Source organism: Meriones unguiculatus, chromosome 2, assembly GCF_030254825.1.
Source record: "Meriones unguiculatus strain TT.TT164.6M chromosome 2, Bangor_MerUng_6.1, whole genome shotgun sequence".
Lineage (NCBI taxonomy): Eukaryota > Metazoa > Chordata > Mammalia > Rodentia > Muridae > Meriones > Meriones unguiculatus.
In genome coordinates, this window is record NC_083350.1 from 81,922,789 (window position 1) to 81,940,328 (window position 17,540).

General features: G+C 36.3%; 1 protein-coding gene across 2 annotated transcripts in view; it reads left to right on the top strand.

Annotated features, from left to right (window-relative positions):
* Positions 1-17,540, top strand: part of Edil3 (EGF like repeats and discoidin domains 3) — a 530,137-nt gene that overhangs the window by 487,617 nt on the left and 24,980 nt on the right. For both annotated transcript variants that reach the window (XM_060377743.1, XM_060377742.1), the window contains one exon: positions 10,006-10,161. In XM_060377743.1, the coding sequence (XP_060233726.1) occupies positions 10,006-10,161 (156 nt within the window). The remainder of the gene's footprint in view (positions 1-10,005; positions 10,162-17,540) is intronic.

Genomic DNA, 17,540 nt, shown 5'->3' on the forward strand with positions numbered 1-17,540 from the left:
GAAGGTATGTTAATTATACGCTCTCCTGAGGAAACTTTGCTTTTAATGATGATAAGACTCTAAAAATAAGTGTGATTTTTCTTTTTGTATTTTGAAGTTATATATTTGCTTCAACTTGTTTTATTTTTCAGAGTATAGGAGTTGGAGAAATTGGATAATAGCTAGTATGTTAACTTTAATTATTAAGAACTATAATTTAGTGTAGTTTACAAAAGTAAAGTTATACTGGAGTATTGCCATGATCTACTCATTATAAAACGACCACAGAAGTAATTCTTAGTAGACCATTATTCAAGCAATCAACAGCAGTACATTATATCTGGCCTGTCTATTTCAAATCCAAGTATATTTAATAATATTTGTATTAGCTTGCTAGTATTTTTAAATGAATTTTGAGCTTTGATATTTCCATAAAAGAATTTCATTAATGAATAATTTTTAATAAGAGTACAATCTCATGAAATTTCTGTACTCATTTGAAAACCTCTCTCAGAGTTGATAAAGCAGAATCAAGTTTAAGATTTTCTCTATTTAGCTTCTGAAAAATTCAATTATATCATTTTAACACATTCAAATGACTGATGATGATTGCTGCAGGCTTTGATCCCCTCCCAACTCCTTGAAGTATGCACACAGATCTTTCAATCTCTGGAAGGCATCTTTTCTAATCATAGAATGAGATCTGACATCTCAATCAGTAGAACAGAGGCCCAAACCAAAGGCACTGTTGGCTGAGGACCCAGGGGACACTTTCTTGCAACAAAAAGCTAAACCTGGCAATAATGTTTTCCCCTTCTTTGCTCTATTACGATCACTGAAAAAGAGAATCTAACCCCCAGTACTACAAACCGTGCAAGCAGAGCAGGGGATACACTGTAAGAACAACTTCTATACTCTAACTTGTGAAAACTATTCATTCAGTATTCATCATTGATACACCTCATGTACACTGGACACAGCATGGACAACAAATGAATATTTTTGGCCCTGAGATTTTGCATCTTGAGGAGAAAAATTTAATATTATGGTTATATATGAATTATTTAGTACGGTTCTATTAATTTAAACAAAATCTCCATGTAATTAAAAGTAATAGACCACTACAAATTTGTTATTATATAAAAAAAAAACCCTATCTCTATTTGAAAAAATCACAGAACATAAGAGACTTAACCTTCAACCAGCTTCAGTTAAACTATGTAAAAGTATAGCCACTGGGAAGGGTACCAGAGGCATCTTGATATAGGAAGGTCTGAAAGAAGACCAAGGCAACTTCCAGAGGGCTGATGATTGGTAAAGGGATCCTCATTGGTCAGTGATAACAGCATAAGGGTTCTTCTCCCTTCTCAAATCTCAGTAGAAGAGAATAAACATTACAGGATCAAACTGATTTTTAAAATACAGTACAGTAAAAACAGAAAGATGTCTTGAGGATATGAAGAAAAACAGGAGGAGAGCAATCCTTTTTTTTCTGCACACTAAACAGGTTGCCAAGACTATTTAAGGATGCTGTTCTCAAGAGAAATGAGAGAGACATTGAAATAATGTTTACTAAAAAAATGTAAACATTTAAATGCTGTAAATACCTACTAAAAATAAAAATATTATAATTAAGGACAAGTAGAGAAACTCTGATAATACAAGGTAGGATTATAAAAATTAAATAATGATGAGGGAATTGCTACAAATAAGAAAACTTAAAAATTTAGTATTTAAGCAATTGACTTATAGGGTTAAGATGCAAAAAGAAACAAAATAAATATTTTAAAATATGGAGATACAGTGTTCATGTATGACGTTCTCAAAAATAAAAGTAAATAAAGTTAAATGTGAGACAAAAAAAAATCTTTGAGTATCATTGTTCTCTCAGGAAACAGTATGTAAGTTGTGAAAATCCATCTCATTTTACCCAATAATAAGCAGACATGAAATCTTTAACAGGAAATAGCAAGTAATGGTGACTGATAATAATAATTTAAAAGAGAAAGCACCAGTTTTGTAATGATCAGCTAGGAATGCATGCAGAAAATTACACAATTAAACTAAAGAAAATGAAAAAAATTATAATTATGAAAATATAATATGTTCCCATACCACACCACACACATGCATATGGATATAAGTAAGTTTGTAATTACACACATATCTACACATTTGTGACTATGTACATATATGCACATACGTACATATACACATAAATATAAACAAGCATGCAGCATATCTTAATTTTAAAACTGAATAAATAAAGCAAGTAAAGAAGAAGATAGTGGAAATTATAGCACGTGTAAGTAATTTTTAGCTGATGCAATTTTTCAGGTCTTTTAAGCCACAAAATATTATACAATCAAAAATGTAATGGTAGATTTTATTGTGTCTGTGTGCTGTGAATGAAAATGCTTAACCCTAGGCCCACAGAGAGTAGCACTATTAGGAGGCATGGCCTTGTTGGAGTAGGTGCAGTCCTTTTGGAGAAATTGTCACTGGAGCAGGCTTTGCTATCTCAGATGCTTAAGCCAAGCCCAGTATGTCATTCCTGTTTCCTTTCGGATGTGGATGCAGAACTCTCAGCTACTTCTCTAGCATGATGCACCAGGTCTGCCTAAATGCTGCCGTGCTTCCCAACATGATGATGGTGGACTAGGCCTCTGAAATGTAAGCCAACTCTTATAGCTACTCTGTAAGTGTTGTCATGATCATAGTGTCTCTTCACAGCAACTAAAACCCTAACCAAGACACAGTCAAATATTAAATAAAAGTACATGGTCATCCATGGGAAATGCAAATATGACACAAAATATTGATAATATATAAGTAGTCACTCAAAGGTGGACCAGAAGATTTGTAATAGGCCATTAAAGAGGATAATGTATATACTGCTAATGAGACTGCACAGTTAGGAAAATTAAAATCAAAAGTGCAGTTTCAGGACATTAAATTTAAAAATGCCCTTTCCATTGGAGATGTCACAAAAGCACACTTTTCCACAGGGCAGATTGTGAGTAGTAAAGGGAAATACTTACAGTAGATGAAAGTGTATAGTTGTGGAGCAAATTGAAACAATGCATGCTTTGTGTTAAACATAATTCCTTTATTCCCTTTTGGTTTTTAAATGTATTTTTGTAAATGGAGAATAAGAACACTAGAATTTTTTGAAAAGCCTGATTTGAGTGGAAATATTGAAGAGCAGAATACATATTTGTTTGTTTGTTTGTTTAAATTTACCAGTCGCTATCATGGAATTCCATAGAGAAAAAAGCATGTCTTAAATTACTATAAGTTAGAAAATTACTAGTGAGGTGATAAGAACAGTAAAGCAATTTCCTGTAGGCATGTAATGTCATGACTAGCATTAATGTCAACTTGACAGAACCCAGAGTCATTTGGGAAGACAGATCATCAATTGAGGAATTCTCTCCAACACTCTGGTCTTGGGTGAAGGGATGTTTCCCTTATTGCTGAGTGATTTGAGAAGACTCGGCCACTGGAGGCAATTTCATCCTTAGTCAGGTGGGTGGGCTTGAACTGTACAAGAAAGGTAGTCAGCTGTGAGCCAGGAACAATCCAATAAGTAACACTCCTCCATAGTCTCTACATCAGTTCCTGACTCCAGTTTCCTGCTCTGGGTTCCTATCTTGGATTCCATTAGTGAAGAACTGTAATCTTCTATCTAAACAAATCCTTTCCTTCCTCGTGTTGTTTAAAGCCATGGTATTTATCACAGCAACTAAAGGCAAACTAGGACTAATGTTTATTATTATAAATAACTGAATTATGTTTAAATTCATATTTATTAGTTTTAAAAAATCATTTCATAATGCTATTTTTTAATGACAAACTTTAGAAATTTTCAGAAAAACATACATGAACAAGGAAAAACTATTGACTGCATCTGGTAGTCAAAATTTAATATGGGAGACAAAGTTTATCTCTTTCTTCATAAAGATTTTGTTCAGCATACAATTATATTTACCATGAAAAAGATTATTAGAATTAAATGGTTAGATCTAACGTACTCTTAGTCACGAAGCTGCCTGCACTATTTGGTAAAATATTCAGAAAACTACTTGCATGAGTCTAAATTCATCATTTTAGAAAGTTAACAGTTATAGGCTGAGAGCAAATGGGGGACGAAGTTCAAGCTGACATACAGGTGTGTGTTTCGTTATTGAACGTAGCTGCTAGATGTAGAATTCTCTCTAATTTGAGTCCAGGACAGATGATAACCTGATTTTGGGATGTTGCCCCATGCCAGCTGTCCTGCCAACACAGCAGTTCACAAACACATGCACTCAGTAGGCTTCTCGCAGCACCATGTATATAATTTTATTACTAAATTGTATTTTCAAAATATAAACACAGGAGAACTAATTGATAGCTTAAATGGTTAAAACTAATTTTGGAAAGTAACCATTTCAAAAAACAGATTATAAAAAATGGCTGTAGATTCATATATTGCCAAGCATACACAGTATTTAAGGATTCTAAACCTTAGAATAATAGTAAGGTCAAATAAGATACAGAGGGTGAATAATATATCATAATAAAATAACACACTACCTAATTGGCCTGTTCTCCCTGAAAGTACAGTCAACAGATGATAACAACATAGTTCAAATGCAAGCAAGAGTCATTGTGTGTCACAAATCTAATGGACATTGTTTGTAATTTTGGGGGGGGGTTCTTTTTTATTTTATTTTTATTAATTACACTTTATTGACATTATTGACATTGTATCCCCCCATAAGCCCCTCTCCCCTCCCCTCCTGATCCCACCCTTCCATCCCCTTTTTCACGAATGCCCCTCCCCAAGTCCACTGATAGGGGAGGTCCTCCTCCCTTCTGATCTTAGTCTATCAGATCTCATCAGGAGTGGCTGCATTATTGTCTTCTGTGGCCTGGTAAGGCTGTTCCCCCCTCAGGGGGAGGTGATCAAAGATCAGGCCAATCAGATTATGTCAGAGGCAGTCCCTCTTCCCATTACTATGTAACCTACTTGGACACTAAACTGCCATGGGCTACCTCTGTGCAGGGGTTCTAGGTTATCTCCATGAATGGTCCTTGGTTGGAGTATGAGTCTCTGGGAAGACCCCTGTGTTCAAATTTTCTGGTTCTGTTACTCTCCTTTTGGGGTTCCTGTCCACTCCAGATCTTACTATTTCCCACTTCTTACATAAGATGACACACACATTGCCCAACAGTTGGCCATAAGTCTCAGCATCTGCTTTGATAGTCTGCAGGGCAGAGCCTTTCAGAGGCCCTCCCTGGAGGGTTTCTAGCTTGTTTCCTGTTTTCTTCTTCTTCTGATGTCCATCCTCTTTTCCTTTCAGGAGGCAGATTGAGCATTTTAGTCAGTATGTAATTTTAGTCAGTTTGTAATTGTTTGGTACAATGTTATAGTGAAATAAATATTCATAAGAACTAATTCTACCACACCTGTTTAGCATGCATGGAGTCCTATGTCTATTGAAAACAAATTTCTTCTAAGTAATTGCCTGTAATAGATGTATGCTGTGCATTCATAGAGCCAACCTACAATGGGTTAATTACACATGAAGAAAGTGTACATATATTTAGCATATAGAAGACCTAAATATTTCAGTGTAACAAATGTATACTACATTTATATTGTGTACAAATGAATATTTGAATGATGACATCATAAAATTTATTAGTAATATTTCTGTTAACCATTTTACTCATAAATAAGAACTTTGTGTATATCAAATTTTCTTTCACTACTTTAATAAGAAATGATTATCTTTACATATACCTTGAAAATATGATCAAAATGTAGTTTGACTTTTTCATGTTGTGAATGCATTTGATACTTTAAAAAATTTTAGACTATAATACAATGACATTTCTCCATTCCTTTACTCCTCTTAAGCCCTGTTATATACCCTCCCCTGCATTCCTTCAATTTCATGGGCTTTTCTTTTATTTACAGTTACTGCATGTACACGTGTAGATATGTGGAGCTATAGACCCCCGATCCCTATTTCTACAGCCTTCTAACAAGGTTCTCACAGAGTATTTGTCAGTTTTCTCCATTTGATTTAATTCTCCAATTAATTATTTTAAACTACTCTTTCTATTTATTAATGTATATGTTGGACAGATACACAGTCATTTTATTTTCATAATATTGAGCCGTGGTTCACTTAACTTTTCCTATGAGTCTGGGAGAGACAGAAAAGCACATGGACAGTTAAGAAGCCACCACCTCCAGCTACATGAGAGTTACCAACTCTTAAACTTGAGTTTCAAATACTAAAAAATTATTGGCTATTGCTTTTTCCAGGGATCTATCTGCTACAACTACAACACTTCATTTCCTTGACCAAAAATATTATGTTATATAAAAAAAACTAGATTAAATTAGATATAATTTTGTGGAGAGACACATAATGACTGTCTAAGCCATAGATTTGTTTAGGTTCATGAGACCTACTAAGGCACCACCTCCAGTTGGCAGCAACCAGACTTTTACTAAGAATTTGGTACATGTAAGGTTTGTGTCATACAGATTCAGACATGAAGTACAGGGCACTACGCTAATGTCAAGCCTTGACCAGCCCAAGTGCTCTAAATACTCTCTCCTCTTTGAGTGAAACCTTGGCAGGTGGGAATCTGCTCGAGTCCTGGTATTTTATCTAGAAAGTTTGTAGTTCCACTTTAACTCAGATTTGCCTGTGAATACCAGTCACTGGCCAGAATTCTTCTGAGTGTCTTTTTCTGGAGGAGTTCTATGTGTGCCTCATTTCAGCAAGCTCATTTTGCATGTGACTCAGAAGTATTTTTGTACTGAAAGAAGCCTTCTTAGAGCTGGTATGCTAAATTTAATGCTGGAAATTTTAGGAAAGTATCCAGGTTGGAACAGATTGCTGCCTATGCAGAAGCTGACTTAACTGAAACAGAAAAGAAAAACATTTCTAGATAAAAAAAAAAAGCTAGAGAAGGGGAGCAGTTAGAGTGGGTGAAAACATATCTGTTGGTAAGAGCCAAGACACACAATTTAGGAGAAAACATTCTGCCTAGCAGGAGTTGGAGATGACTGTAAGAATGAGCACAGGAAAATGATGCTGGAAGATTCCCCCTCACATCTGAGCTGAGGATCACAGACATTCAGGTCTGAGCAGTCAACCTGAGAGGTTCGTTTCCCTGAGCCATTGAGGTTCTGTGTGCTTGCAGCCTGTGACGGTACACAGTGGCTTACTTCTGTCAGGTAACATGTCAACATCATGAAGAAGGTTATGATTGACAGAATCTGTAACCCAGTGTCTCAGAGCAATTATATTTAGATTTATAACAGGAAAGGCTACTCATATTTAAAGCTGGGTCAGCTAAAGAGTACAGTAGAAATTAATGCTAACATGGAGAATACTCCTAGTGTAAAGGGAGCATTGTTTTTGTGACTCTTCATATTTTGTCACTTTAATGAGTGTAGAGATTCCTTAGATATTATCCACTGTTTTTAGAAAAAAAGAAAATGATTGACTCATTGAATGAAAGTATGATTTACTGATCAGAGAATTCCTGTCTGTGGAAGACCCCTGAAACAAAGAGTCTTTTATTCACTGTTTACCTTTGGAATGGGTGCTGTGTTTTGTTACTACTCTAAGTATCTATTCCTACACCTGTAAACTGAAGCAGCAAAGATGGGGTACCAAAGCACCCTAGACAGTGTGAGCAGCCTCCATGCCCAGCACATCGTGTTTGCTCTCCAACGTTCTTGTTTGACTCATGGGTATTTTAGATGACATTACCGCTGACAATGTCTCCTCCTGAAATATTTCCCACATCGGGAGATGCATTCCTCTATTTCAGTCAGTCACTTAAATTTAGCTTACTGACTTTAATGGATAGTCTTGCAAATAAGAAAAAGTACATATAAATTTAAATACACACATACATATATTATAAAATACACACTTTTGTGTGTATATATATATATATATATATATATATATATATATATATATTTGTGTGTCATCCCAAAGTGTAACACAAAAATTTTACATATTTTCCTAGGTATTTGTGTGACCAAATATGCTGTCTTTCCTTTTATACACCAGAGCTATCTGTTGCCATTCATTTCCTCTGTCTGACCCATGACCATCTATTTGGGGTTACACGAAAATATCATAGGACAGAAGACCTGAACTGGGAACAAAAGTACACACTGCCTGAAAGTACTGAGGTTACTCGTGGGATCATGGTTAAAGATGATAAGCTCAAGGATGTAGCATGGAACTAAGCTATAGGAAATAGCTGCAAAGGGTGCTTTGTACAGACAAGAAGGGAAGCTATACATCAAGAAACGTAAATAAAAGCGTAGGTGACTTCAAAAGTTTCCTGCCAAGAAAATAAAGTCTCTAAATTTAGTTTTCGCTAGTGTTGCAAGTTATAAAAAAGATTCAAGAGTGAGTTAAAAATAAGTAGGGTTCCCCTTTCTCCACATCCTCTCCAGCATGTGTTGTTATTTGAGTTTTTGATCTTAGCTATTCTGATGGGTGTACGGTGAAATCTCGAGGTTGTTTTGATTTGCATCTCCCTGATGACTAAGAACACTGAGCACTTCTTTAAGTGTTTCTCTGCCATTCGATATTCCTCTATTGAGCCCAACTTTGGACAGAGAAGGGAATCTTATGAAAGAAGTGAAAGAGAGAAAGACCTAGAGGGGATAGGAACTCCAAACAGAGGCCAACAGAGACAAAAACACTGAGCCCTGGGGACCCTGAAGAGAATGATAGCCCAACCAAGGACAATGCATGGAGAGGACCTAAAACCCCAGCTCAAATGTAGCCCATAGACTCAGTATCCAAATGGGGTCCTTAGTAAGGGGAACAGGGACTGTCTCTGACTTGAACTCAGTGGCTCTTTGATCATATCCCCTTGATGGAGAAGCAGCCTTACTAGGCTACAGAGGAAAACAATGCAGCAGGTCCTGATGAGACCTTATAGCTAGAGTCAGATGTAAGGGGAGGAAGAACTCCTCTCTCAGTGGACTAGGGGAGGGCCATAGGGGGAGAAGAGAGAGAGAGAGGGAGGGTGGGATTGAGAGGAGATGAAGGAGGTGGCCACAGCTGGGATTCAAATTGAATAAATTGTTATAAATGATCATAATAAAAAAGAATGAGAGATAGATAGATGATAGATAGATAAATGGGGAAGTTCTGGGACTGTTTATGTTATGCTATTTCATAAAAATTATCCAGAGCCCCTGGGCTTTACTTATATTTTGATCATCTTACTATATAATAGTTTAGTTTGTCATTCACTAAATTGATAGGCTTTATTTATAGGATTCACCTACAGGTTTTGTTCACTCTTTTGTTGCAGGAATGACAATATATAAAAACCAAAGCCCTACAGTTAAACTTTCATATTTTTAATCCTTCACTTATTCCTTTTCTCCAGTTGTCCTTACAAAGGCCATTCAATTTTGAACATTTGACTTTATCCTCAAACTACTAAGGATTATAATTTCCTAAAAGAGGAATTTTATTGCACAATAATTATTATTAATTACATATTTCAGAATTGACCAAAATTTACAGCCAGTGAGAATCTTATTTAATATTAAATTATCAAATATGAGTTATTGTTCATATTGCTCTTTGTGAAGCATTTTGTTTTATGTGATTGGATGCATAAATAAATCTGAACATTAAATTATGAGTAGAAATGTTCAAGTGCAGCTCAGTGTCAGATGGTTGCAAGATAAGTGAACCATTTTAACAGAAGAAGAACTAGTGAGCTACAGTGACCATCACTTTATTTTAAAATAGCTGGCATGGTTGCCCAAGATATCTTAGATTATAAACCTCATGGCAAAAATCAAAATCAAACCAGAGATAAATGCAGTCACCCCTTTCAAAGTACTAATAATCTGGAGATTTTTCACTTAGCATACTTGATTTTTAATCTCCTGAGTTATAGAGATTTGCAGATTTATGGTGGATTAAGTCATGACAATTAAGGAATGTGCTCTTCTCTTTACAGGTTGATCTTCTTGTCCCTACAAAAGTGACTGGCATCATCACACAAGGAGCAAAGGATTTTGGCCATGTGCAGTTTGTTGGTTCATACAAATTAGCCTACAGCAATGATGGAGAACACTGGACTGTGTACCAGGATGAAAAACAGAGAAAAGATAAGGTAGATTATTTATCCACATGGATCTATTTACTGTTTTAATAGAGTTAAAAAGTGTTTGTGTAATATATTCTGATCACAGTTTTCCATTATGCGTAACTGTCCCCAGATAATCCCCACCTTCCCAAACATAAAACTTGACACCTCTTCTTTCTATCTCTCTTAAGAAAACAAAACAGGGAAACAGTAAAAAAAATAATAATAATAACAATAGAAAAAAGAAAGTAAGAAAGAAGAAAGAACAAGAGACAAAAAGAGTATAACCATGAGTTTTTATACCTACTCCCCAGTTCCCAACATAACTACTCTGAGACTTCATTATGAATAAATGCCTAGGCCATAAGAGTTGGCTCATTCCCCAGCTGGGTGGAAGCTATTTTACTCGTTTATTTTATTCTATGTGTGCTGCATGTATGGTTACCACTCTGCAGTTTCACACGCCCATTTTCTTCTGTGTCCAAGATGAATCTCTTACCTCTAACTATCCCAGAGTTCCTCTCTTTCTGTGGTAACTCCCACCTCGTGTTTCTTGCCTCAGCTAACAAGCCCTCAGGGGAGTGGTGGAAGGAGGAAGGAAGAGAGGAAGGAAGGGAGGAAGAAAAGAAGGAGGGAAGGAGGGAAGGATGGAAAGAAGGAAGGAAGATAGTCAAGAAGACAAGAAAAACACACACACACAAGCAAGCAAATCCATTAAAACATAAAACTGAAAACCAAAATATATGAGCAAAGAGCCAGGAAGAAAAAAATGTCCCAAATTTTTTAATTTATTTCAAAAATAATGCAAGGTATGCAAGAAACAATTTAAAGAAGAGTTTACAGTAGAGTATGTGATAGTGAAAGCTATAAGAGCAAATAGTTTTACAAGTCTATATCTATCATACAATGCACTAAGACATGGCTATGTGAAATTTACTTTATGTCTTATAAACTTGGAGAGACATGGGTTTTATCATAACTAGTATGCATAAAATTTCTGCTAAGACAAATAACATTATTAACTTATAAATGAATTGGTGGTACTAGAGAAACATCCAGTTGAAAAAATATTTCAGTGGGTAACTGTTCTAAAATACTTAATATTTCCTAGATTATGTGACAAATAGGAACTTTAAAGATACACAAATTGTGAGTGCTATGTGAGTTTATCCAAATAAAACAAATTCTTCTCTAAGTTTGATTGGATTTATTACAATTTGGAAATTTAATTTTTTCTTTGAAATAAATCATCTGTTTTTTATGAGTATACATACCATATAGCTCATTATGTATGAAATTCCTATTTATTAACGTCTGGCCTTCTTGACATCTTCATTTATCAACTGGTATAAATTTCTGGGGAACTCTGAAGAACAGAAGTCTTAGAGATTGGTTTCTAACTCTGGCCTTATATTACAATATAGCCTCACATAACCCAAAGGCAAAGAGTTGAGTTATCACTTAGTGTCCCTTATGCAAAGAGCTCAAGATCTCAGAATACATCAATAGAAACTCTTAGCTCAAGGGCTCTCGATAAAGTTTAAGAAATTCACACATTTCAAGTGTTTCTGAGTTAATAACTTCTTATGTTAGGTAATGCCTGTGTAATATCTTTACTCAAAGAGTCAAAGCAGAATGACTCTTTTATGAATTTATAAATCTGCCCTGATACCCACATGCCGAGAAAGCTATGTCTGTGAGACACTAGTTTCAGTTCAACCTAACTAGTTAATCCAAAGTCATTTAGCAGAAAGTTTTAGGTTGTGACTTAAACTGTCTACATCTGTTTGTATTTTTATATCTGTGAAGAGTCCATTAAACAGTTCAGCATATACACATGATTTACGTTTTAAAATGTCAGAAGGTGGTAGGCTCTTCTGACATCACATTAAGTAATTTACATATTTTACAAAGCAAAATGTTAGATTCTATTTTTTATAATGGAAAAAAGTTCATGCAATATATTCTGAATATGGTTTCCCTCTTCCTCGTGCCTTACAGATCCTCCCCACGTCTTCACCTACCCAACTCAATTTTTTAATTAATTTATTTCTTTATGAATTGCAATTTATTCATTTTTTTATCCCAGCTGTAGCTCGCTCCCTTGACCCCTCCCAATCACACACTTCCTTCCCAGTACACTGATAGGGGAGGTACTCCGCCCTTTCCATCTGACCCTAGAGTATCAGGTGTCATCATCATCAGGACTGGCTGCATTGTCTTCCTATGTGGCCTGGTAAGGCTGCTCCCCCCTCAGGAGAAGTGATGAAAGAGCCAGGTACTGAGTTCATGTCAGAGACAACCCTTGTTCCCCTTACTAGGAAACCCACTTGGACACTGAGATGCCGTGGACTACATCTGTGCAGGGGTTCTTGGTTCTATCCATGAATGGTCCTTGGTTGGAGTATCAGTCTCAGAAAAGACCCCTGGGCCCACCCCTGGGCCCATATTTTTTTGGTTCTGTTGCTCTTCAGTGGAGCTCCTGTCCCTTCCAGGTCCTCCATCTCCCCCTTCTTTCATAAGATGCCCTGCACTCTGCCCAAAGTATGGCTATGAGTCTCAGCATCTGCTTTAATACTCTGCTGGGTAGAGTCTTTGAGAGGCCCTCTGTGGTAGGCTCCTGTCCTATACCCCGTTTTCTTCCTCTTCCAATGTCCATCCCTTTTGCCTTTCTGAATGAGGATTGATCATCTTACTCAGGGTCCTCCTTCTTGCTTAGCTTCTTTAGGTGTGCAGATTTTAATATGTTCATCTCATATTATATGTCTAATTTCCACTTATAAGTGAGTATATACTATATGTGTCTTTCTGCTTCTGGGATACCAAAAAGAGTAAATTGTTTTTTAATTGAAACACAAAAACAATAGAAATAAAAATGAGAAAGATCATTATTTTAAAACAACCAACTAAGTGGTCAAACTTTTAGCAAGACTGATGAAAAAATAAGAGAATATATATGAATTATTAATAGTTGTGAACAATTACTGTTTTATTCAACAATGTAAAGTAATGGTATATTTTATAATCCAGGGCATCTCAGATCAAAAATATATTGAATATTTCATTAGACATGTCTTTAGGTATATTTTATGAGCTATAAACAACATTTTGCAACCAGAAGTTATAAATAATTATGTAAACTCCTCTTGGCTTATTGACTCTATGGTGTATAGAGTTTATATGCTGCATAAAATGGAGGTTTAACGCTTCATACTTTAAACTTCAGATAGTCTTGAAATTAGTTTTAAGACAAGGAAGTGTTATAAACTGTTTCCAATATGTACTGAAATCCTATGGTCAGTGGGGCATGGTGATTCATGCATATACTCTCAGAACTCTGGAAGCATAGGAACGAAAGCTGGCATAAATTCAAGGTTAGCCTGGTTTACGGTATGACACTGTTTCTGTAACACAAAATCTAAAACAAAAGAACAAGCAACCATTCTCGTTGAAATGCTTATCTCTATTTGCATTTAAAATGTAAATTAATGCTTTTGTTTAAATATTTTAAATTATTTTGCTGATAGACTTGGCATTTGCTAATGAGTGCACTTGATCTTGTTTTCTGAAACATATGCAAATACTTTCGGTGAGGTAGTTGTATAATGTTATGCAAGTTTTCTGTATCATCCTGGTATTTCATATGCTATACTGTCTGTTACTGAAACGAATCCGACTATCTTCCACTATGATCACAGATTTGCCTACTTTTCTTTCCCATGACATCAGAGTTTTCTTCATATATTTGCACAAACAAGGTCTTATTGTCATTTAGCTTTCAGAGCTATTCCTACTTTTTAAATATTGCTTTCCAAGAGCTTCTCTCTCTCTCTCTCTGATTTATTTCTTCACTGTGAGTCTTGGCAACTGTTTTGAGGAGCTGTTGGATGGAGCCTCTCAGAGGACAACTCGGACAGGCTTCTGTCTGAAAACTTAGCAGAGTATCATTAATAGTGTCGAGGATTGGCATTCTCCCATAGGGTGGGTCTTTGATTGGACCAGGCATTGGTTGACATTAAAAAAAAAATCATTCTGAGTGAGGTAACTCAGACTCAAAAAGAGACACAGGGTATGTCCTCACTTATAAGAGGATTTTAGCCATATATTACAGGATAAACATAATACAAGGCACAGACCCAAAGAAGATAAGTAACATAGAGGATCCAAGTGAGGATGCTTAAATCTCACTTGGAAGGGAAAAGTGAATAGACAGAGGTAGAGGATGAACAGAGGGAACAAGGTAGGAGAGGAGGCATGGAGAGATATCAGGGTGGAGATCAGACCTTCGGAGAGCAGGGACTAATGGATGGAAAGCCTGCAGAGAAAAGGGGAACTGTGGGCAGGGGCGTATTTGTGATGAGCTTGAGAACTAAGTAAGCTTCAGGGAGGATGTAGGGTGGGGGGAGAGCGGGGAACTTAAGTTGGTAGCAGAGGCCATAGAGAACAAATAGTACAAGTCTTCTAAAAGAGAGAGGGGAATACAAACCCACCCACAAAAATGATGTCCTAAAGTTTACCCTGCCTACAAGATGTGCAGGGATAAAGACAGCTCAGATAGAGCAAGTATATACTTTATCTAGACAGTGGGACTAAATGGCCTACGTCCTTATATACAAGAGTATCTAACAAAAAAAACACAAAGGTATGCTGTAAACATTCTTTAAATACTGGAGATAGTCTATGTAATATACATATGTCAACCAAATTATATATCTTTGATAGCTATAAAAACTATTCCACTGTAGATTGTCTAGTTATACGAATAAGAGACGTAGTTGTCAACAACATGCTTAACTCAGTTTACCAAAGTTTTTTTTCTGAGTTTTAATAAGCCATTTCAAATTGATTGTTTACATTATTTACATATTATTTTGTGTGCCTGCATTTCATAAGAACTCTTCAAAATTAACAAATGAAAATCCAAGCTTAAGGATTTACCACAGTAAATAGACCCATTGCATATTTTAGGATAAAAACTTGCTGTAGGATATTTACAGATGCACATATCAAACAGAAATGTATTCAAACATTTTTAATTCCTTTTTTATTTCTTTGACTTCCTTGATGGCTTGCTTTAACAATTGACTTTTGGGGAAATCAATTTGAAAGTCAATTATAGATATAGACATAATATTGCAGGTAGAGGAGTGTAGCCCAGCTTTTTTCAAGTTCTTGGCTCCATATCCAAGGAGTTAAAAATGAGGGCTCATAAAGTTTTGCAGTAAAGTTCAATAGCTCTTAGAACCCTAAGTTTTGCTCCTGAATTCTAGAGGAAGCAGAGTTGCTTACTAAGTGGGGCATACATTGAGTGATTCTTTAGATCCACAGATTAGCTCACATGATCATTTCCCTACCACTCATGTTCTGATCTTAATCATGCATGTTCAGTTATGCAAAGACATAAAGATTGTAAACAAGAAAGTCTCCATAAAAGGTTATTAGAGGGTACTTTTACTTTATTGTGTACCCAAACAAATTCAGGCCAGACTGGCCCTTCTATTATTCATACTTCTTTGGAATGCACTTGAATAGAAACTGTCTAAATCTGATTGCTAACAAGGGAAAGGGAACTTATACAATATTTCCAGAGGGAAGTATGCATGTGAGGGGTTGAGGAGTTCTGAGGCCACTAGGTACATTTTTGGGAGAGTGAAGTTCACACAAAACAGGAATACTAGTGTCCACATCGTATGCAGATAAAAGAGCCACATTTATGGGAGACCCAGGCTAAACTAGCTCCTATGCTTGCCTGCCTCAACAAGATTCTGTCAGAAAAACAATCATCAAGTACTAGCAACTCTTTTCACCATAAGTGTTATAAACGAAATCCTAAAATGTAAATGCTTTGTTTTTCTGTGGTTTTTAGTAACTTTAGGGCTTATGAAAAAATGTACATACACATACTGCTATGCAGCAGTATCTGTCACACACTCGTACCATCCACAATTCTTTTTTTAATTAATTTATTTTTTTAATTACAGTTTATTCACTTTGTACAATTCTGCTTCTTAACAGTATTCAATATTCAGTCTTGTCTAACTGACTCTGCGATGGTACTTTCATACAAGCAACACATTTTTACTGCCCTCTTCCCGTGCGCAATATTTCCTAACACTGACTGGCTACTCACTTTCTTCACCACATAAAATAGATTCAGCTGTTTTGTTGTTGTTGTTTTTATTTGAAAGTCAAATGTTCCTTTGCCCCTATGAAGGTGACATTTGTTTCACACTACTGGAGTGTAGTTTTGCTGTGCTTAACAGGACAACTACAAAACTTGACAGGCACTTTCAGTATTTAACTTTTTGAAGATAAAATCCAGAGCAAAACAATAATAGATTTCAGGAAGAGTTCATATATGGAAAAAATAAAAGTTAAAAATAAGTTTCCTGATTCAGTATTTAAGTCATAATGTCATAGTATTGAGATGTGAAATTATACCACAGGAGCTTTGACTGGGAAAAAGTTAGTCATATTTTATTCCTTCATCCTTGAAATCATTAAGTGTTTTGAAACCATTAAAAATGAGATGAAAAAGAATAAAATTTCTCAGAAGCTTTCAGAAAAGTAAAAACCTTTAAAAGCCTATTTCTAGCAGATGCTGTAGATCTTGAAAGAAGAAAAACAAGAATTGGACAAAACACCTCTGTTTGCTCATGTTGGTGAACTTGATTATTGGGTGGTAGAGAGGTGAAGCTGTCTGACCCTCACACTCATGGGACTGTCTATTGAAAGCGCAGCCCATCTGCTGGTTCATGCCTGTCAGTCTAATGCTGAGAAAATCGGGCAGGAAGACCAAAATCCACCTCCACCTTAGATAGTGTGATTTCATGAGATAGGCATGGGCTGCAGAATGAAATGAGAGAGAGAGAGAGAGAGAGAGAGAGAGAGAGAGAGAGAGAGAGAAGAAGTAGACAGGAATGAAAAAGCTGGCTTTGCTGGGCAGTGTCCTCCCCGACCTCTCATCATCTAAGGCAGGCAGGAGAGCTGGCCCCAGGGTCATGAGAGTTAAAAACTGGCCATATCTCTCATGGTCGCAACACTCAGAAAAGCAAGCCCTGTACCTAGCTTGGGTTTCAGGGTAGAGCTGCTCCTGCTTGAAGGGGTTGCAGGTGAGTGGGTCAGAAAAACATGAGAGCCAGAGAGCCAGTGGGCTGTCTAGTTCAAACACCTCTCAGGCCCAGATCCAGGGCTTCAAATTGTTTACCCAGTACCTACCTCATCAGTGAACTGCTGGAGTACATGAAGAGGCTAGTCTTACAGATGCAAAACTACTGTTTCTCCATGACACAGGGCAACAACAGAATATCCGAGAGGAGTCCCAGTAAGGTTCCAGTATCAACAGAGTAGCAAAAGCCAGAGGCCTTGTACATAACTAGTGAGTCATCGCAATAAACATTTGCAAG